Source organism: Trichosurus vulpecula, chromosome 3, assembly GCF_011100635.1.
Source record: "Trichosurus vulpecula isolate mTriVul1 chromosome 3, mTriVul1.pri, whole genome shotgun sequence".
Taxonomy (NCBI): domain Eukaryota; kingdom Metazoa; phylum Chordata; class Mammalia; order Diprotodontia; family Phalangeridae; genus Trichosurus; species Trichosurus vulpecula.
In genome coordinates this window covers 403,635,355-403,658,264 of record NC_050575.1, presented here as the reverse complement: position 1 = coordinate 403,658,264, position 22,910 = coordinate 403,635,355, and the positions used below count along the sequence as shown (strand labels likewise).

At 39.6% G+C, this 22,910-nt stretch overlaps 1 protein-coding gene across 1 annotated transcript in view; it reads right to left on the bottom strand.

Annotated features, from left to right (window-relative positions):
• Positions 1–21,948, bottom strand: part of LOC118842732 (zinc finger protein 420-like) — a 39,646-nt gene extending 17,698 nt beyond the window's left edge. Inside the window, exons 1-6 of the mRNA XM_036750106.1 lie at positions 21,804–21,948; positions 19,424–19,505; positions 12,926–13,109; positions 11,717–12,025; positions 11,313–11,635; positions 10,596–10,686 (exon numbers count right to left, since the gene is read on the bottom strand). Of these exons, the coding sequence (XP_036606001.1) occupies positions 10,596–10,686; positions 11,313–11,635; positions 11,717–12,025; positions 12,926–13,109; positions 19,424–19,505; positions 21,804–21,948 (1,134 nt within the window). The remainder of the gene's footprint in view (positions 1–10,595; positions 10,687–11,312; positions 11,636–11,716; positions 12,026–12,925; positions 13,110–19,423; positions 19,506–21,803) is intronic.
• Positions 21,949–22,910: the final 962 nt, after the last annotated feature.

The following is a 22,910-nucleotide window of genomic DNA, read 5'->3' as shown; positions in this document are numbered from 1 at the left end:
CCAGCTCCGGGGGCAGCGGAGGTGGGGCAGCTACAGCTGTTGTTACTTCCGGCTCCAGGCCCACCTGGTGGGAGGAATTAAGTGGCAGATCAGGGCAGGAGTGCACAGCCTGCCGAAGATCTAAGCCCAGTCCGGGTTGGGGGTTGGGGAAGGAGCAGTGCTGGTGTGGCAGAGCTGGCACCTCCCCCCAAACGTGGAACATAGAACTCTCTAGTCTACAAGCAGTCATACCCCACTGAAAAACTCAAAGGTCAAGTTAGTCGGCTGGGATTATGGCCAGGCAGCGAAAACGCACCGAGATTCAGTCTCAGACTTTGGATTCTTTCTTTGGTGACAAAGAAGACCAAAACATACAGCCTAAAGAAGACAACAAAGTCATAGAGCCTACACCAAAAGCCTCCAAGAAAAACATGAACTGGTCCCAGGCCATGGAAGAGCTCAAAAAGGATTTGGAAAAGCAAGTTAGAGAAGTAGAGGAAAAATTGGGAAGAGAAATGAGAAGGATGCGAGAAAACCATGAAAAACAAGTCAATGACTTGCTAAAGGAGACCCCAAAAAATACCGAAAAATACACTGAAGAAAACAACACCATAAAAAACAGACTAACTCAAATGGCAAAAGAGCTCCAAAAAGCCAATGACGAGAAGAATGCCTTGAAAGGCAGAATTACCCAAATGGAAAAGGAGGTCCAAAAGACCACTGAAGAATATACTACTTTAAAAATTAGATTGGAGCAAGTGGAAGCTAGTGATTTTATGAGAAATCAAGATATCATAAAACAGAACCAAAGGAATGAAAAAATGGAAGATAATGTGAAATATCTCATTGGAAAAACCAGTGACCTGGAAAATAGATCCAGGAGAGACAACTTAAAAATTATTGGACTACCTGAAAGCCATGATCAAAAAAAGAGCCTAGATATCATCTTTCAAGAAATTATCAAGAAGAACTGCCCTGACATTCTAGAGCCACAGAGCAAAATAGAAATTGAAAGAATCCATCGATCGCCTCCTCAAATAGATCCCAAAAAGAAATCTCCCAGGAATATTGTCGCCAAATTCCAGAGCTCCCAGATCAAGAAGAAAACACTGCAAGCAGCCAGAAAGAAACAATTTGAGTATTGTGGAAACCCAATCAGAATAACCCAAGATCTGGCAGCCTCTACATTAAGAGATCGAAGGGCTTGGAATACGATATTCCAGAGGTCAATGGAGCTAGGATTAAAACCTAGAATCACCTACCCAGCAAAACTGAGTATCATGCTCCAAGGCAAAATATGGATTTTCAATAAAATAGAGGACTTTCAAGCTTTCTCAGTGAAAAGACCAGAACTGAATAGAAAATATGACTTTCAAACACAAGAATCAAGAGAAGCATGAAAAGGTAATCAAGAAAAAGAACAAGAAAAAGAAATTGCAAGGGACTTACTAAAGGTGAACTGTTTTGTTGACATTCCTACATGGAAAGATGATGTGTATGATTCATGAGACCTCAGTATTAGGGTAGCTGAAGGGAATATGCATACATATATGTTTATGTATATATATGGGTGAATGTGTATGTATGTCTATATCTATGTGTGTATGTGTATATATATACATATATATATATATATATATATATATATAGAGAGAGAGAGAGAGAGAGAGAGAGAGGGAGAGAGGGAGAGAGCGGACACAGGGTGAGTTGAAGATGAAGGGAAGATATCTAAAAGAAATAAAATCAAATTAAGGGATGAGAGAGGAACATACTGAGAGAGGGAGATAAGGAGAGATAGAATGAGATGGATTATCTCCCATAAAGGTGGCAAGAAGAAGCAGTTCTGTGGGAGGAGGGGAGAGGGCAGATAAGGGGGGGAATGAGTGAACATTGCTCTCATCAGATTTGGCCTAAGGAGGGAATACCATACATACCCAATTGGGAATCTTACCCCACAGGAAAGAAGAGGGAAGAAGATAAAAACAAAATGGGGGGGATGATGGAGGAGAGGGCAGATGGGGGTGGAGGCAGTCAAAAACAAACACTTTGGAAAGGGGACAGGGTCAAGGGAGAAAATTCAATAAAGGGGGATGGGTTGGGAAGGAGCAAAATATAGTTAGTCTTTCACAACATGAGTATTGTGGAAGGGTTATACATAATGATACCCATGTGGCCTATGTTGAATTGCTTGACTTCTTAGGGAGGGTGGGTGGGAAGGGAAGAGGGGAGAGAATTTGGAACTCAAAGTTTTAAAAACAGATGTTCAAAAACAAACAAAAATGTTTTTGCATGCAACAAGAAAATAAGATACACAGGCAATCGGGCGTAAAAATTTATCTTGCCCTACAAGAAAGGAAGGGGAAAGGGGATGGGAGGGGAGTGGGGTGACAGAGGGCAGCGCTGACTGGGGAACAGGGCAACCAGAATACACGCCATCTTGGAGTGGGGGGGAGAGTAGAAATGGGGAGAAAATTTGTAATCCAAACTCTTGTGAAAATCAATGCTGAAAACTAAATATGTTAAATAAATTTAAGAAAAAAAAATAAATAAAATAATTAACTTTAACAAAGTTGCAAGATACAAGATAAACCTACATAAATTTTCAGGATTTTTATATATTACTAACAAAGTGCAGCAGCAAGAGACAGAAAGAGAAATTCCAGGAAAAAAAAAAACCAAATTGTAGACAACATAAAGTATCTGGGAGTCTACCTGCCAAGACAAACCCAGAAAATACATGAACACAATTAAAAAATACTTTTCACGCAAATAAAGTCAGATCTAAATAACTGGGAAAATATCAGCTGCTCATGTGTAGGCTAAGCGAATATAATAAAAATGGCAATTCTACCTAATTTGTATGTGTACACACACACACACACACACACACATATACATATTCAGTGCTGTGTCAATCAAACTACCAAAAAAAATTTTTACAGAGCTAGAAAATTGTACCAGTAAGGCAAGTGTTACAATACCAATGGTGACCATGAATATGCCTGTGTAGTTCTGTATCGCAGAATATAAGACTCTCTATATAGAAGGTAGAAGTAGTAAAACATTTATTCAGGCACCAGAGGATCAAATCCCCAAACCAGCAACTCCAATTCAACATAGCAGCAATTCCATCCCCAAACCAGTAAGTCCCCTTCATCAAAACAGCAAAGAACTTAAAGCACAATATCACAGCAGAGAGCCAAGCCATCCCATAATCTTCCCCTCTGCTGAGGCCTTCCTGTAAACACTCACTCATAAATCCTAGCTGTCTGCTTGCCTGAATCCTCTCCTCCAGCTTTCTGGCTACCCTCAGAGTATATATGCCCTTTTCAGAGCCCTAGGACTTCACAACCCTTGTGACCTAATTAGCAAAAGGGTGTGGGCCTTCCTACAAAGAAGCCTCCCTTAACTAGCTCCACCTGAGACCTATTAATGTCATTAATGGGTGAGGAAGATCTTTAATTACGTTAATGCCACAAAAATATAACAACAAAATTCATCTGGAAGAACAAAAAAGTCAAGAATATCAAGGGAATTAATGAAAAGAAATACAAGGGAAGGTGGCTTTGCTGTACCAGATCTAAAACTATTATAAAGCAGCAATCATCAAAACTATCTGGTACTAGCTAAGAAACAGAATGGTGGATTAGTAGAATCACTTAGAGAAGACAAAGTTGGCAATGACTATGCTAATCTACTGTTTGAAAACCCCAAAGACTCCAGCTACTGGGATAAGAACTCACTGTTTGACAAAAACTGCTGGGAAAACAGTATGGCAGAAACTAGGCATAGACCACCATCTTACACCATATACCAAAGTTAAAATGGGTACATGATTTAGACACAAATGATGATACTAAGCAAGTTAGGAGAGCAAGGAATAGATTACCTGTCAAATCTATGAAAAAGGGAAGGATTTATGACCAACCAAGAGATAGAGAACATTATGAAATGCAAAATGGATAATTTTGATTACACTAAATTAAAAAGGTTTTTGCAAAAGCCAATGCAATAAAAATTAGAAGGAAAGCATAAAGCTGAAAAACAATTTTTACTGCCAGTGTTTCTCATAAAAGTTTCAGTTCTAAAACATAGAGACTGAGTCGAATTACAAGAATACAAGTCATTGCCTGATAAACGGTCAAAGGATATGAGCATGAAATTTTCAGATGAAGAAATTCAATAAAAACATGCTCTAATTTACTATTGATTAGAGAAACGCAAATTAAAAGAACTCTGAGGTACCATATCACACCTATCAGACTGGCTCATATGGTAGAAAAGGAAAATGATAAATGTTGGAGAAGAGGTGGGAAAATAAGGACACTAATGCATTGTTGGTGAAGTTGTGAACTGATCCAACCATTCTGGAGAACCATTTGGAACTATCCCCACAGAGCTATAAAATTGTGCATACTCTTTGATCCACCAATACCACTGCTAGGTCAGTATCCCTAAAAGATCATACAAAAAGGACCAACATTTTAAAAAACATTTATAGCAGCTCTTTTTCTGATGGCAAAGAACTAGAAATTGAGGGGATGCCCCTCCACTGGGGAATGGCTGAAAAAGTTGTGGTAAATGAATGTAATGGAATACTATTGTGCTATAAGAAATGATGAGCAGGCAGATTTCAGAAAAACCTGGAAAGACCTACATGAACTAATGCTGAGTGAAGTGAGCAGAATCAGAATATTGTACACAGTAACAGCAACATTGTGAAATGATCAACTTTGATAGACTTAACTCTTCTCAGCAATATAATGATCTAAGACAATCCCAAAAGACTCATGATGGAAAATGCTATCCATATCCAGAGAAAGAACTATGGAGTCTGAATGCAGATCAAAGCCTACTATTTTCATTTTCATTTTTTTCTTTCTCATCGTTTTTCCCTTCTGTTCTGATTCTTTTTTCATAACATGACTAATGTGGAAATGTTTAATATGATTGTACATGTATAACCTATATCAGATTGTTTACCCTCTTGGGGAGGGGAAAAGAAAGGAGGGAAAAAATATTTGGAATCCAAAATCTTACCAAAGTGTACGCTGAAAATTATCTATATATATAATAAGAAAAAAATGTTTAAAAAAACTATTAAGTGGAAAAAAAATAAAAAATGTAAACCTCTTCTTCTAATTGGTTAACTTTCTTTTCATGATTTTTAAATTGCTTTTATTTTTTGTCTTAATTTTCCCTCAATCTTACTTGATCTTTTAATTCCTTCTTTAATTCCTTCTAAGTTCATTTTAGAGTTCTTTTCGCACTTGTGAATATTTGAGTGGGGTAGGAGTGGTTTTTTTGACCTCACTATTTTCCTCTGAATATGAACTCAGATCTTTTTCACCAAAGTATCTATCTATGGTTAGGTTCTTTTTCCTTTCTTGTTCATTTTGATTTTTATTTATTTTTAGTTTATTATCATCATCAAGTTTTAATCTCAAGTTGTGGGTAATGTTGCCCTAGGCCTCAGGTGCCCTACTGTTATTTTTTGAATTCTGTCAAATGGCTCAGGTACGTCTCTCCTCCCCTAAACCACAGTTAGAACTCCCACCCCTGGTGCCACAAAAATGTTCTTCCTCCCTGTGGTACTGTACTCACTGGGCATGTGCTTTTTTCTCTTCACCAACAGCTATAGCTAGGGATGGTGGGAGGAGAAGAGGGATTCTACAATCTTCTGGCATTTAGCCATCTCCCGTTCCTTAGATGAAAGTTTAAAGTAAAAGTGTGTGAGGTGAAATTTCTTGTCTGCTTCCTGACAGATCTGATCCAGGGCCTGATACTTATTGATTCAGTGGAGTATGTGCCAGCAGGTGATTACTCTTCACTTAAGCTAAACATCACCCTTAAAAATCCTCATTTTTCTGAGGTCCTCTCAAGTGACTGTCTTAGGAGGACACCTGCTTTACCCCTTTATTTTTGTTGATCTCCCTTCATTTTGTGGTAATTTTCTGTCTGCCTGTGAAGGAAATCTGGAGAGTCTAGAAACTTCTGACCTACTCTGCCATCTTTCCAGAATGCACATCAATACTGGATCTATATGCACCAAATACTATAGTTTCTAAAATTTTACCAAAAAAGTTAAATGAATTACAAGGGGAGATAGTGATACATAATAGTCAGGAATTTTAATCTTCCCCTCTCAAAACTAGATCTAATGGAAAAAAAAAAGAAACAAATCAAGGTACTGAATAGAATTTAAGATAAGGTAGATACAATTGATACCTGGAGAGAATTGAATGGAAATAGAAATACATGTTTTTTTCAGCAGTTCACGGAACCTTTACAAAGACTGACCATACATTTTTGAAATATGAACATTTTACAGTTAAAATGAGAAATATTAAAACTATCTTTTTCAGATTACAATGCAATAAGAATTATACTTAATAAGGGACCACAGGAACATAGACTAAATGAGGGGCAGATAGGTGGTACAGTGAGTAGAGCACTGGCCCTGGAGTCAGGAGGACCTGAGTTGAAATCCAGTCTCAGACATTTGACACACTTACTAGCTGTGTGACTTTGGGCAAGTCACTTAACCCCAGCTGTCCTGCCTTGCCCCCCTCCCCCCGAAAAAAAACCCTAAATGAAGATTAAACAATCTAGTTGTAATGAATGAGTGGGTTAAAGAAAATCATAGAAACAATAATTTTATTAAAGAAAATGACAAAAAAATGAGAACATATCAAAACCTACGGGATACAGCAAAAGCAGTGATCAGAGGAAAACGTATCTCTCTAAATGCTTACCTCAATAAAATAGAGAAAAAAAGACCAATGAATTGGGTATCAATATACTAAAAATTAAAGGTGAATTTAATAGAACTGACTATAAAAAAGCCACTGAATTAATAAATAAAACTAGGAGTTGGTTTTATGAAACAGAAAATAAAGTAGATAAACAATCAGTTAATTTGATTATAAAAAGAGAGAAGAAAATCAAATCACTTGTATCAAAGATGAAAAGGGTGAATATAACACCAACAACGATGAAATCAAAACAATTAGTAGGAATTAATTTTGCCCAATTATATGCCTATAAATTTAACAATTTAGGTAAAATGGAAGACTATTTACAAAAGTATAAATTGCCTGGATTAGCAGAAGAGGAAATAGAATATCTAAATAGACCTCTTTTAGAAAAAGAAGTAACAAGTCATAAATGAGCTTCCTAAGAAAAAGGACCAGGACCAGACGAATTTACAAGTGAATTCTATCTGACATTTAAAAATCAACTAATTCCAAAATTAAATAAATTACTTGGAATAACAGGCAAAAAAGGGATCCTACCAAACTCTTCCTATGAAACAAATATGTTACTGATACCAAAACCAGTTAGAGGAAAACAAAAATTACAGACCAATTTTTTGTTTGTTTTTTTTTTTTTTTTGGAAGGGGAAGGCAGGACAATTGGGGTTAAGTGACTTGCCCAAGGTCACACAGGTAGTGTGTCAAGTGTCTGAAGCTGAATTTGAACTCAGGTCCTCCTGACTCCGGGGCTGGTACTCTACTCATTGCACCACCTAGCTGCCCCTACAGACCAATTTCATTAATTAACATGGATGCAAAAATCCAAAATAAAAGACTAGTTAAAAGGTTACAACAATATATTACAAAGATTATACCCTATGATCAAGTAGGATTGATACCAGCAATGCAGGAACAATTTAACATAAGGAAAACTATTAAAGTAATTGATTATGTCAATAATAAAAGTCTTAAAAATCATGTGATTATATCAATAGATGCAGAAAAGACTTCTGATAAAGTACAATACTCATTTCTATAAAAAAAAACTTAACAATATTGGTATAAATGGATCTTTACTGAATTGATAAAAATGAATGGATAAAAAGCCTTTATCTAAAATGACCAGCAAGCATTGTTTGTAATAGAGAACTAAGATAAGGATGCTCACTGTCACCAATATTATTCAGTATTGTATTGAAGATCCTTGCAATAGCAATAAGAGAAGAAAAAGAATCAGAATAGGGAATGAGGTAATAAAAATATCTCTTTTTTGCAGATGATATACTCGAAAAATCCCAGACACATTAATTGAAACAATTAATAAAGTAGCAGGTTACAAAGTAAATCCACACAATTCATCAGCATTCCTATATGTCACAGAACCAAACCCTGCAAGAAAAGACAGTAAAAGATAACCTTGTTTAAAATAACTCGATAGTATAAAATACCTGGGAGTATACCTGCCAAAACAAACCCAGGGTCTATACAAATAAAATTACAAAAACTCTTCACAAAAAAGATTTAAATAACTGGAGGAATTCTAGTTGCTCATGCATAGGGAGGGCCAATATAATAAAAATGGCAATTTTACCTAAATTATTTTATATATTCAATGCCATCCCAATTAAATTACCAAAAAAAATATTTTACTGGATTAGGAAAAAAAAGTAATATATTTGGAAGAATAAAAAGTCAAGAATAACAAAGGAACTAATAAAAACATGTCAAGGAAGGAGGTTCTGTAGTACCAGACTTTAACTACATTACAAAGCATTAATTATCAAAACTATCTGGTACTGGCTACAAAAAAGAAACGCAGACCAATGAAAGAGAGTAGACATACAATTTACAGCAGCAAACAAATCTAACAACTTTTCATTTGACAAGGGTAAAGACTTAAGGTTTGGGGATGACAAGAATTCATTATTTGGTAAAAATTGTTGGGAAAACTGGAAAGCAAAATGGAAGAAACTGGGCACAGACCAATGTCTTACACCATTTACCAAGATAAGTTCAAAATGGATACGTGAGCTAGATATAAAGAGAGGTATCACAAGAATATTGGAAGAATGTCAAAGGTATTACTTATCAGACTTATGGATAGGTGAACAATTTATGAATAAGAGATATAGTGTGAGGTTTAAAACAGATAATTTCAATTACATTAAATCAAAAAAGTTTTGTACAAATAAAATGAACATCACCAAGATCAGAAGGAAAGCAGAAAATGGCGGAAAAAATTTTTACAGTTTCTCAGATAAAGGGCTTGTATCTGAAATACATAAAGAACTTTGTTAAAATTATAAGAATATGAATCCTTCCACAACTGATAAATGGTGAAAGGATATAAAGTTTTCCAATGACAAAATCAAAACAATTTATAGTCATGTGAGAAAATGCTCTAAATCGCTGTTGATTAGAGAAATGAAAATTTCAAAAACCTTGAGATGTCACTTTATATGTATCAGTTTGGCTACAATGATGGAAGGAGAAAGCAACAAATCTGGAGGGGATGTGGAAAAATTGAGATGCTAGTTCACTGTGCTGGAATTGTGAACTGATCCAATCATTTTAGAGACCAACTGGGAATTATGCCCAAAGAGTTATTAAGTGACTTATATCCTTTGACCCAGCAATACCAATACTAGGTCTATTCCCAAAGGAAATTAAGGAAAAGGAAAAGAACCTATATGTTCTTAAATGTTTATGGCAACTCTCTATGTTGGAAAAGAAGAACTGGAAATTGCAGGGATGCCCATCAACTGGAGAAGGGCTAAACAAGTTGTGGTATATGACTGTGATGGAGTACTACTGTGGTGTAAGAAACGATGAACTCAAAGCTCTTAGAAAAACATGGAAAGACTTGCACGAAATAACGAAGAGTGAAATGAACAGAGCCAAGAGAACACTGTATACAGTAACAGCAATGTTATTTGAAAAACGACTTTAAATGAATGTTAATTTGACTATCATAAATGCCCAAATTAACTATGAAGGTGTTATCTGCATCCAGAGAAAGAACTGATAAACAAAAGCATGTATAAAATAATTTAACATATACATTTATGAACATGTGCATATATAATTATATATTACTTATATACACACACTCAAACACACTTATTTGTGTCTAATGCTAGCCATGGGGGCGGGAGTGAAGAAATAAAAGAAAATAAAAAAAATTTACATGATAGCTTTATTACATATTTAAAAGGAATAGCAAGTTGTACGTAACATATTTGTAGTTTCATGTGCGATTGCCTTTTTTTATTATGTTATGGAAATATTTGTTTTATTCCACAAATTAAAAATAAAGTTAAGTAAATGTGAAAATGAAACAGAACTGTAAGACTTGGCACAGTAGTAGCAATATTACAACACTGATCAACTGTGAAACACTTAGCTACTCTGATGAATATAATGATCCATGAAAATTCCAAAGGCCTCATTTTTTTAAAAGCAAGAGAGAACTGATGAACTCTTAGTGCAGATTGAAGGATATTCTTTTCACTTTCGTTTTTCTCACATTTTTTTGACCAGGGTTAATATGGAAATATTTTGCATTATTTCACATGCATATTGTTTGCCTTCTCAGGAGGGGGAAGGATTGGAGGGACGGAAAGTATTGGAACGCAAAACTAAAAAAAAAAAAAACAACACAAAATAAATATAAGGTATTTGTGTGTGTGTGTGTGTGTGTGTGTATGTGTAAAGAGAATAAATTGGTGTCTATGCTGTCATTTAACTTTAAATATATGATTCTTTGATTCTCACATTTTCTAGGGTTGTAGCATAAGAGAAAGTCATATCCAGGTCTTTGCCCTGAGACTGTATTTCAGGAAAGCAGCAGGTGGCACTCACCTGTCCAGGCCTGGCTGTCAGCATAGGAGCCATTCCCTCTTCCTCAAGGTTCCCACCTACAGGGGCAGGGCAGAGGCCACAGAAGGCAGAGCTGGGGTGCAAAGAGGAACCATGAAAATGAGGGGCCGCTCTATGGGTCTGCCCTGCTCAGAGACTAGAAAAATTAGTGGGGGGGGGGGCGGTACGGGATCAGGGAGGGTGTTGCGGGGGGCGATGCAGAAATAAAGTCATTTCTCGGGGGGGGGGGGGCAGGCATGTCCCTTTAGAGACAACTGGAAAGCACATGACCCTCTCAGCAGGGGTTGGGGCGGCGGACACGGATCCCCAGCAACATCAGGGAAAGGTTCCCAGAGAAGGCGATGCCCCGGAGGATGCCGGAAAGAGGAGATGGGGCCACAGGGAAGGCAGGACAGAGGAAGAGACGGACACACACTGGGAGCACTTGCTCTCGGACCCTGGGCACATGGGAAGGACCGAGGCCTGGAGGGGCAGGACCTGACCGGGGTCACGTGACGCGGCTTTGACTTAAGGAGGCTTAGAACCCACCCCCCAGACCCCACCTCCGCCTGCTCCTCCTCCAACCCTCTCCAAGACCCCTGGAAGTCCCCGGGGGCTTCCTTCCTCCTCGGGCGGACGCCCCTCCCCTTCCCCCCGAGCTCCCCAACCAGCCCCCGGGGCCCCGACCCCTCCGCACCCGTGCTCTCGGCTGCCCCTCACCCCGTCACACTTGAGCTCAGGACCACGGAAGGGAAGCCTCCCCCAACAAGCTTGGAAGAGGCGGAGAAGAAACAAGAAGTAAGTGACATTGGAAGACGGAAGCCCAACTTTCCCTCCCTTAGGCTTGGAAAATGCCCCCCGAGGCGCGCAAGGCTTCCTGGGAACGGTAGTCTGGAGGCTGAGGCGCCTTCTGCGCATGCCTGGAGCTCGGCCCCTCCCTCGCCCTGGAATACGGTCCGGTCTCCCTGCCTGCCCCGCCCCTCCCGTTCCTGGTTGACTTGGAACCTTGCCCTCTCCGCTGCTTCCCTTACCTCGTGCGAGGTCTTCACAGCCCCAGAGCACACGGGGAGTCACTAGGAGTGGGGTTCCAGACCGCGGTCTCTCCTCAGGCAGCCAGTCCCAACAGGCTGCAGCTCTAAGGAAATGCTTCGTGTGCGCCGCCATCTTGCCGAAGGAAGTGACGCAACCACGAAGGGAAGCGGCGGCTCCGACGAAGGAAACCAAGAGTTGGGGGGTGGAGGCACAGAGCGCTCGCTCAGCTCCCGGGAGTTTCCAGGCCTGAGGGGCAGGACGCGAGTGGACCCAGGGCAGGAGGAGAGGTCGAGAGGGTGCCGGCCCGCCAGCAGGGACCCCGGGAGGACGGAAGGCTTTGCTGTGGTCTGGGCTGTGTTTTCGCAAAGTGTTAACAGGATTGTACTGAGCCAGTCTCTAACCTAAGAATGACGAAATAAGCCAGAGACAAAGTGCCAGTAATCAGGTAGCCGTTTAATTAATTTGTTTCATTATGAGGAACACATTTGCAAATCGCCACTCTTTCTGATGGAATTCCACCTTGCTGAAGTGAAGACAGGGATTATATACATAAATCACAAATGGGCAGGCAGGGGGAAAGGTGGATTACAAACAATGGTTTAGTGGTTTCCCAGGAGAAATCCACAAATCCCACAATATAACAATTCAGGAGTCAAGTCTTTGGGCATCCTGACCAACTTCCCTATGGAGGGGCACCAGAGTTCTGTGACAAGAACAGGTTCTACAATCTTTGGTTTGCTTCATTTCAGGTACTTAAGCTGGGATTGTCAAATTTGATTAATATTTTCCAGCTACATTGTAAGCTCTGACTTACAAGAGAAGCAGATCTGAGAAATCTAAATTTTTAGTGTATTCGTTATACACGTCAATTATTATAAAAGTCATAATTCCCTTCTCATTCTCCGAACTACCATTGACGGCCAATGAGGAACATTCATCAGAAATATGATTTTGATTTCATGTAAGGATAAGTAAGTTACAAGTTTAATGCCAAGGTAGATGACAAGGCAAATTTAAAAAAACAAAAAACAAACATCAAACCAAGGAGGGCAGAATGGAGAATGCTGCCAAGGTTTTCCTGGCAACCAGGAGAGTAGCCCAGAGGAAGTTGAGAGGAAAACATACTTCAGAATGTTTTGGTCCCTATTCCATAAATCTTTTGCCAGCTTACTTAGAGCAGTAAGGTCTTCCTCTATTTGAGAGGATTGGTTGACACAGAAACAACATTCCTTCCTAGTGTTGGCTCAAGTCCACCCTCTCTGGGCTGTTGGGGCATCCAGCACCCAATGGCTTTGCAGTACCATGAGAGCAAGTGAGTCGACCTGTGTTTGGAGGCTAGTGACAAGCTTCACTGTACATGCCAGGCCCATGGCTAGTTCTTCCAAGAGGTTCCCCACAGATAGGTACAGGATGCCAAAGGTGGCTGCAGTACCAGTCAGGGATCCAACGAATGCCAACAGTGGTGCGGTAGGCAGGAAAGCAAGACTTCATTTCCCATGGAGGTACAACTTTAACTGGAGAGAAACTTAAGTGGAGTGGTTCCCTGGGAATAGGGATAAATTGAGTATAGTGTAGACAAAAGCACAGAAGCCTTCCCAGAAGAGAGGGAGGCTGTGATATAGTATAGAGATGCATGAGAAGAACAATCCTATGGATGGGGGGAACTCAACGGCAAAGCTATGGTATCAGAGGGTGAATCATGGGGAGATGGAGTGAAACTCATAGAGTTCAGTGCTTCCAGGCATAGATGTTTAGCTCTAACATTGTTATGGAACAAGAGGCCTTTCTGGGATTTCTACACTAAAGCAGAAATTAAATAGATACCTTTATGCCTTTATTTTTGTCAAAAGTTTTTGATTACCTCCACCCCCATCTGCCCTCCCTTCTATTGTCCCCCCTTTTTATCTTCTTCCTCCTTCTTTCCTGTGGGGTAAGATACCCAATTGAGTGTGAATGGTATTCCCTCCTCAGGTCAAATCTAATGAGAGCAAGATTCACTCATTCCCCCTCACCTGCCTTCTCTTCTCTTCCTACAGAACTGCTTTTTCTTGCCACTTTAATGCCAGATAATTTACACCATTATATCTCTCCCTTTCTCCCTCTTTCAATATATTCCTCTCTCATCCTTAATTTGATTTTTTTTAGAAATCATCCCTTCGTATTCAACTCACCCTGTGCCCTCTGTCTATATATATATATGTGTGTGTGTGTGTGTGTGTGTGTATATATATATATATATACATACACACACCATACATATGTATATATGCACATATATACACACGTATATATATATACACACACATTATACATACACACACACACACACACACACACATACATATATACGTATGTATGTATATTCCCTTTAGCTACCCTAATACTGAGGTCTCATGAATCATACACATCATCTTTCCATGTAGGAATGTAAACAAAACAGTTCAACTTTAGTAAGTCCCCTATGATTTCTCTTTCTTGTTTACCTTTTCATGCTTCTCTTGATTCTTGTGTTTGAAAGTCAAATTTTCTATTCAGCTCTGGTTTTTTCACTGAGAAAGCTTGAAAGTCCTCTATTTTATTGAAAAGCCATTTTTGCCTTGGAGCATGATACTCAGTTTTGCTGGGTAGGTGATTCTTGGTTTTAATCCTAGCTCCATTGACCTCTGGAATATCATATTCCAAGCCCTTCAATCCCTTAATGTAGAAGCTGCTAAATCTTGTGTTATCCTGATTGTGTTTCCACAATACTCAAATTGTTTCTTTCTGGCTGCTTGCAGTATTGTCTCCTTGATCTGGGAGCTCTGGAATTTGGCAACAATATTCCTAGGAGTTTTCTTTTTGGGATCCTTTTCAGGAGGTGATCTGTGGATTCTTTCAATTCTGTTTTACCCTCTGGCTCTAGAATATCAGGGCAGTTCTCCTTGATAATTTCTTGAAAGATGATATCTAGGCTCTTTTTTTGATCATGGCTTTCAGGTAGTCCAATAATTTTTAACATCTCTCCTGGATCTATTCTCCAGGTCACTGGTTTTTCCAATGAGATATTTCACATTGTCTTCCACTTTTCATTCCTTTGGTTCTGTTTTATAATATCTTGATTTCTCATAAAGTCACTAGCTTCCACTTGCTCCAATCTAATTTTATTTTCTTCAGTGGTCTTTTGGACCACCTTTTCCATTTGGCTAATTCTGCCTTTCAAGGCATTCTTCTCCTCATTGGCTTTTTGGAGCTCTTTTGCCATTTGAGTTAGTCTATTTTTTAAGGTTTTGTTTTCTTCAGTATTTTCTTTATTATTTTTTTGGATCTCCTTTAGCAAGTCATTGACTTGTTTTTCATAGTTTTCTTGCATCATTCTCATTTCTCTTCCCAATTTTTCCTCTGTTTCTCTAACTTACTTTTCCAAATCCTTTTTGACCTCTTCCATGGCCTGAGACCAGTTCATGTTTTTCTTGGAGGCTTTTGATGTAGGCTCTTTGACGTTGTTGACTTCTTCTGGCTGTATGTTTTGGTCTTCTTTGTCACCAAAGAAAGATTCCAAAGTCTGAGACTGAATCTGAGTCCATTTTCACTGCCTGGCCATGTTCCCAGCCAACTTACTGGACCCTTGAGTTTTTCATCGGGGTATGACTGCTTGTAGAGTAAAGAGTACTTTGTTCTAAGCTTGAGGGGATGCACTATTGTTTTCAGAGCTATTTCTATACAGTCAGCTCTCCTCCTCCCCCAAGAACCACCAAGCTGGACTGGACTTAGATCTTCAGCAGGCTCTGCACTCCTGCTCTGATCCGCCACTTAATTCCTCCCCCAAGGTGGGCCTGGGGCTGGAAGCAACTGCAGCTGTAGTTCTATAGCTATACCACCCCCACTGCCCCTGGGGCAGTGGCTGAACCACAAACTCCTTTCACTCTGTCCCTAGCAGCTTTTCCCACTAACCTTCTCTGTTGTCTTTGGTGTTTGTAGGTTGAGAAGTCTGGTAACTGCTGCAGCTCACTGATTCAGGGTGCTAGGGCCTGTTCCACCTGGCTCCTGGTCTGGTTGGTCCTGCCACCACCCACGCTGGGCTCCACTCCCCTCAATTCCCAGCTCCGTGCACGATATAACTCACCCATCGACCATCCAGGCTGTCCTGGCCTGGAGCCCTGCTTCCCTCTGCTATTTTGTGGGATCTGCAGTTCTAGAATTTGTTCAGAGCCATTTTTATAGGGTTTGGAGGCACCTGGCAGGGAGCTCATGCAAGTCCCTGTTTTTCAGCTGCCATTTTGGCTCTGTCCCACCAAGGTCAAAGGCTAGCAATTCAACACAGATCACACGTGTCATTATGTAAAGCACTTCCACAATGCTCATGTTGTGAAAGGCTAACTATATTTCCTTCCATCCTATCCTGTCCCCCTTTATTCCGTTTTCTCCTTTGACCCTGTCCCTTTTCAAAGGTGTTTGCTTTTGATTACCTCCTTCCCCTATTTGCCCTCCCTTCTATCATCCCCCCCTTTTTTATCCCATTCCCCTTATTTTCCTGTGGAGTAAGATACCCAATTGAGTGTGTATGCTATTCCCTCCTCACGTTGAATCTAATGAGAGTATGATTCACTCATTCCCCCTCCCCTGCCCCCTCTTCCCTTCCAACAGAACTGCTTTTTCTTGCTACTTTTATGGGAGATAATTTACCCCATTCTGTCTGTCTTTCTCCCTCTCTCAATATATTCCTCTCTCACCCCTTAAATTTATTTCATTTTTTTAGATATCATCCCTTCATATTCAACTCACCCTGTGCCCTCTGTCTACATTCCCTCCAACTCCCCTAATACTGAGAAAGGTCTCATGAATTACACACATCATCTTTCCATGTAGGAATGTAAACATAACAGTTCAACTTTAGTAAGTCCCCTATGATTTCTCTTTCTTGTTTACCTTTTCATGCTTCTCTTGATTCTTGTATTTGAAAGTCAAATTTTCTGTTTATCTCTGGTCTTTTCATTGAGAAACCTTGAAAGTCCACTATTTTATTGAAAGTCCATATTTTGCCTTGGAGCATGATACTCAGTTTTGCTGGGTAGGTGATTCTTGGTTTTAATCCTAGCTCCACTGACCTCCGGAATATTGTATTCCAAGCCCTTCGATCCTTAATGTAGAAGCTGCTAAATCTTGTGTTATTCTGATTGTGTTCGCACAGTATTCAAATTGTTTCTTTCTGGCTGCTTGCAGTATTTTCTCCTTGACCTGGAAACTCTGGAATTTGGCGACAATATTCCTAAGAGTTTTCTTTTCGGAATCTTTTTCAGGAGGTGATCTGTGGATTCTTTCCATTTCTATTTTACCCTCTGGTTCTAGAATATCAGGGCAGTTTTCCTTGATAATTTCTTGAAAGATGATGTCTAGGCTCTTTTTTGGATCATGGTTTTCAGGTAGTCCAGTAATTTAAAAATTCTCTCTCCTGAATCTATTCTCCAGGTCAGTGGTTTTTCCAATGAGATATTTCACATTGTCTTCCACTTTTTCATTCCTTTGGTTGGTATCTTGATTTCTCATAAAGTCATCAGTTTCTACTTGCTCCAATCTAATTTTTAAGGGGGCATTTTCTTCAGTGGTGTTTTGGACCTCCTTTTCTGTTTGGGTAATTCTGCCTTTCAAGGCATTCTTCTCGTCATTGGCTTTTTGGAGCTCTTTTGCCATTTGGGTTAGTCTATTCTTTAAGGTATTATTTTCTTCAGTATTTTGGGGGGTCTTCTTTAGCAAGTCGTTGACTTGTTTTTTATGGTTTTCTTGCATCACTCATTTCTCACCCCAATTTTTCTTCTACTTCTCTAATTTGTTTTTCCAAATCCTTTTTGAGATCTTCCATGGCCTGAGCCCAATTCTTATTTTTCTTGGAGGCTTTTGATATAGGCTCTTTGACTTTGTTGACTTCTTCTGGCTGTATGTTTTGATCTTCTTTGTCACCAAAAAAGGAATCTAGAGTCTGAGTGTGTTTTCACTGCCTGTTCATGTTCCCAGCCAACTACTTGACCTTGAGCTTTTTGTCAGAACATGACTCCTTGTAGAGTAGCGAGTACTTTGTCCCAAGCTTTAGGGTCCAACCGCTGCTGTTTTTGGAGCTACTTCTACCCCACCGTCACCCCAGGCTCTGTCACAGCAGCACTCCTCCTCCCCTAAGAAACACCAGCCAGGACCACAATACAGATCCAAGCAGGGGACAGCAAGAGAATCTGCCTCTGTGCCCACAAAGTGCTCCTTGCACTCCCACTCTGATCCGCTGCTACATTCCTCCCTCTGTGTGAGCCAGGGACTTGGGAAGCAGCTGACCCTGGAGCTCTGGAAGCAGCCTCTGGAGCTTCCTGCTGCTGCTACTGCCACTGCTGCACCACCTCCTCCACCCCCAGAGCTGGTGGCCGGACAACTCTGAACTGGATCCTGCAATTTCCCCCTAACCTGCTCTTTGGCTTTTGCGGGTTGAGAAGTCTAGTAATTGCCACAGCTCACTGTTTCATGGCCCCAGGACCTGTTCTGGCTGGCTGACTCTGGGTCTGGTCTGTCTCGGCACGGCCCATGCTGGGCTGCCCTTTGCTCTCAGCACCATTTGATAGACCCTTCCCGGTGACCATCCAGGCTCTCCTGGGCTGGAGACCTGTTTCCCTCTGCTATTTCGTGGGTTCCGCAGCTCTAGAATTTGTTTGGAGCCATTTTTCACAAGTGTTTGGAGTGATTTTGAGGGAGAGCTTAAGCAATCCCTGCTTTCCAGCCACCATCTTGGCTCTGCTGCCACCATAAAACTAAATCTTTGCCCCTTTACAGACCTCCACAGAGGGGAGGGATATCTTCTTCTCCTATGGTGCCTAAATAAGGAATATCTGAACTACATCTAGGGATTTAGGATCACAGTCTAGTCAGTTGGGGGAATCTTCCCACACTCCTTATAATCATGAAGAATCACTCTAGTAGGAATTCTCTAATGGACATAATGTAGTGTCCTTTGTCTAAAGGCCTCCCCAAACTCAAAGGTTTCTCTCCAGAATTAATTCTTTGATGTTGAGCAGGTTGTGTCTTCAGGCTGAAGGTCTTCCCACATTCATAAGGCCTCTCTGCAGTATGAATGCTCTGGTATTGAGTAAAAGATACATTTAGGTGGAAGGCCTTCCCGTGTGTATTACATTCAGAATCCATGAATTATTTGAAGTTGAGAAAGATTTGACTTGCAATGGAAGGCCTTCCCCCACTACTCACATTCATAAAGAAATTTCTGTAGTATGAATCCTCCGATACACAATTAAGATGTAGCTTCTTCCTGAAGGCCTTTCCACATTCACTACATACAAAGGTTTTTCTCCAACGTGAATTTTTGATGTCTAATAAGATCTGAATTGCAATGGAAGGTCTTCTGACACTGCTTACATTCATGAAGAAACTTACCAGGATGAATTCTCTGATGGACATAAAATAGTGTCGTGCATCTGAAGGCCATCCTATATTCATTACACTCTTAAGGTTTCTTTCCTGAATGAATTCTTTGGTGTTGAATAAGTTGTAACTTCACTCTGAAGGTCTTCCCACATTTATTATACTCATAAGTTTTCTCTTTAGTATGAATTTTTGATGTCGAATAAAATCTTAGTTGTAGGGGAAAGCCTTATGACACTCCTTAAATGTATTAAGGATGTCCCCAGCGTGAATTCTCTCATGAACAGTAAGATGTGACTTCCTTCTGAAGGGCTTTCCACGTTTGCTACATTCATAAGGTTTCTCTCCAATATGAATTCTCTGGTGCACTGTAAGGTGTGTCTTATATCTGAATGCCTTTCCACATTCACTGCATTCGATGCTCCTTGCTCCACAAGGCCTTCCCACATTCATTACATTCAGGAGGTTTATCTCCAGTAAATTCTCTGCTCTCTGAAAGGAAGAATAAGAAGCTGGTAAACCCTGCCTTTTTCACCCTTTCCCAAGGTTCTTAGTTGCTCAAAGGTTTTAGAGCTTTTCTCTCGCTTTCTCACTTATAAAGGCTGGTCTCGCTAGTTTTTCACCAAGAACCAATTTTATCTTATTTGAAATTACGATGACTCAAAGGTAATATGTAAATGATTTGACTGAGGATGAATTAGCCTGGAGGGATGAATGAACCCTTACTCTTCTTTAATTGGAGACATTTGAATGGAATAAGACTATTCAGAAAAAAAACAGATGACTGAGACTTGCAAATGTATCCTTGTCATCTGGGGTGAAAATAGGCAGAAAAAAGACTGAACAGGAAGAAAAGAGAACAGAGTTTAGAGCGAGGAAGAGACATAGATACAGGAAGTAAACGGAATAAAGAGGAGATACGAGGGGGAAAATGGGACAACTGTTGCCGTGAATTGCCTCTAAAAATCTAGCGTACCTACTTTGTAAAGAAATTTTGATTGAAATCACTAAGAGTGAGACATACGGGTATTTTTGACAAGAGAAATGATTAATAATTACCTGAAACTTTACTCAAATTCTGGTAATTAAAGAAGTAAGAAGGAAAACAATATGGAGGTAGCAATAAAGTCATCAGATTAGCAAAGTTACCTTAAAATGATAAATTTTGAAATAGCTACTTACTCAGCTGCTGCTGCCATTTTTCTGAAAAGGAGCAGCAATTTCAGCTAGAGCTACAAAACTGTTCAGATCCTTTGGTACCAGGTCTGGTTCCTCAACGTTACTGAAAGCCAATAAAGCATTCTTCCAAAGTTTTTCACAACACCTTTTTGTGAAACAGCAAAATACTGAAAACCTATAGGTCCCATGATGGGGTTATAGCTACGTAAATTCTGTCATATGAACATATTAATGTGCCTTTATAAACATGATTTCAAAGCATGAAGAAAAACTGGATGACACATAACATGACAGAATGAAGAAAGGGGAATGAGGTTACGATTAGAAATTTTTAAAAGTAATAGCAGCAAAGCACCATAATCATAAAAACAAAACAAAGGAAAATATCAGAAGAGAACTAAGAAGCAAAAAGAGCACATTACTTAACGTTTCAAATAATACAGTTATTTTTAAAGGGAGAATGAATCCATGGAAGTGAGGCAGGAGAATACCTGCTTAAGAGAAGGTAATCTTCAAGGAACAAAAGAGAAATAACTGCCTTCTACTAAGACAACAACTTTCTTTGAGGGTGGAGGTACATTTCAGCAAAGAGATGCATAAGAAAAGGAACTTGTTGAAGTAAAAAAATGAAGTTTGAAAGTCTCAGCTACTTTCAACAGGACTGAGAAGCTTTGATAGGCCATTCTGTTCAACATTTAACAAGATCTTTGACTTAAAATGACCAACAGATTACTGGTTTGCAATGATCCATCTGCTTGGTTTATATGTAGTCACCTGGACAGCTGCTTCTGGAAATAATTGCCTCTGATATCCAAGATGCTTCATTTCTCTCTAATTGGTCGATCACATCTGGTTTTGAAACTGCAAATCCTGTTCCTTAAAAATGAAAAAGTGCTAGGGAGTCATCTCAGAGTTCCATCGTAGAACAGAGAGATGAAATATTCCTTCCAACTCTTAGTAGAAAAGTGGGAGAATAAGGGAGATGAATATGTCTTATACCACCAAGGGCACAATGTTAGCTGATTTTGTCTGAGACTTTTGTTTTTCAAACATGTGGGGCTCAATGGGCTGGGTGGAAGGAGAAGTAGTGTTTTTTCTTTCTTTTTTTTTTTTGAGTTGTCAGGGGGAGGAGAAATTAATTTTTTTTAAAAAAGCATCCATAAAACTTAATAAAAGAATTCAAAACTGGTTTAAGCCCTCTTTGAGAAAAAAGTAGGCCTGCTAGGAAGACCTCAAGAATAATGCAAAGAACCACTGAAGGATATCCTATATTAGGGTAGAATGGATTACTGAGTGAAACTTAGGAAAAATAATTAAATTGACTCACTCCCTGATGAGACAGTGGGCATATTGTGCATGATGAAACCTACATTGGGCTTAAAAAGAAAATCTTGGATTTGAAGCAACAGAGAGGGGAAGATACATTCTCAAGGATAACAACAAATTAAGAAATCAATTTCCAGCCATATTGAGCAAAGACCATTTTTCTGGAAACAGGTAGCACAAGTAATCTGTGTCTTGGCTACAAAAGCATTAGGAATAGTTTACTTTTGTATGCCAAAGAACAACTGTTAAAGTCTTGAAAGACTCCAAATGGGTAGTTTTTCTTACCCAAAGACACCAAGTTCCTATAGTTCTCCAGCATCACATGCCTGTACAACTTTTTTTGAGATGGGTTCAATTGTACCCATTCCTCTCTAGTGAATTCCACAGCCACATCCTTGAATGTCACTGATTCCTGAAATACCAGAAACATTTGTGCTTACCGAGCTATAGCTCTAAGTGTTTTGAATTTGAAATGTAAACTGCTTGCCAGGAGGGTGAAGGAAAGGAGGGCACTGAATCAGCAATTCGTACAGGGGATTGAGGCAATTCAGTAAACCACACTAACTCCATTTTGTGACTAAATTCTGGAGGTAGCTCAGTCCTTTTTTTGGTTCAATTACAGGTCTAGTCCAACTTCTGTCTTGTGAGAAAAAGTTATTCAATTGTGGGAATTGGGAGAAAACCTTATTGAATTGTTTGAACCTAGCCCTGCATGGCTGGGAAACCAGAACACCTCTACCTGCTGTTCAGAGACCAGAAACCCAGTCACATCCCAAAAGACTGATGTAAGGACTTCTCACAATTCTATATCTCAAGCAACTTGTATGTTTTCTCTGAAAACTGGCCATATAGTAAACAATTCGAAATTGTTTACATGTTCCTTTGATTGTATGCAGATAGTTGGGGGGAGTGGGACACCTCTTTTTCTGAATTCAGGAAACTGAACCTGTTGGTCCCCACCCCTTAACAAGGAAAGACCCTAATCTTTCATCCAATTAGAAATTAGATTACCTAATAATGTATTATTTGTTATTGTTTATTTTTCATGTATAAAAGTATATCTCCTCCTATATTCTAGGTCCAGCCCTAAGTTGAGGAAGGGACCTGGTCCCAGTTTGTTCTGTAAGTATCATGCCTTGCTTAATATAAAATTGATATGCCCAAAAGATTGAACCTTTGTTTCCTAAGTCATTCCATGCTTCACTTCTCATAAGGGATTGTTTCATTTATTTATTTGTATCTCAGTACAGTGTCTGGTATACACCAGGGATTTAAGAATTCCTCAACTAAAAAAGAACTGAAAAATAGAACTATGTATAGAATGATTTTACACACACACAAACAGAAACAGACATTTCTGTCTAATGGTAGCTATCTCTAGGGTTGAGGGGG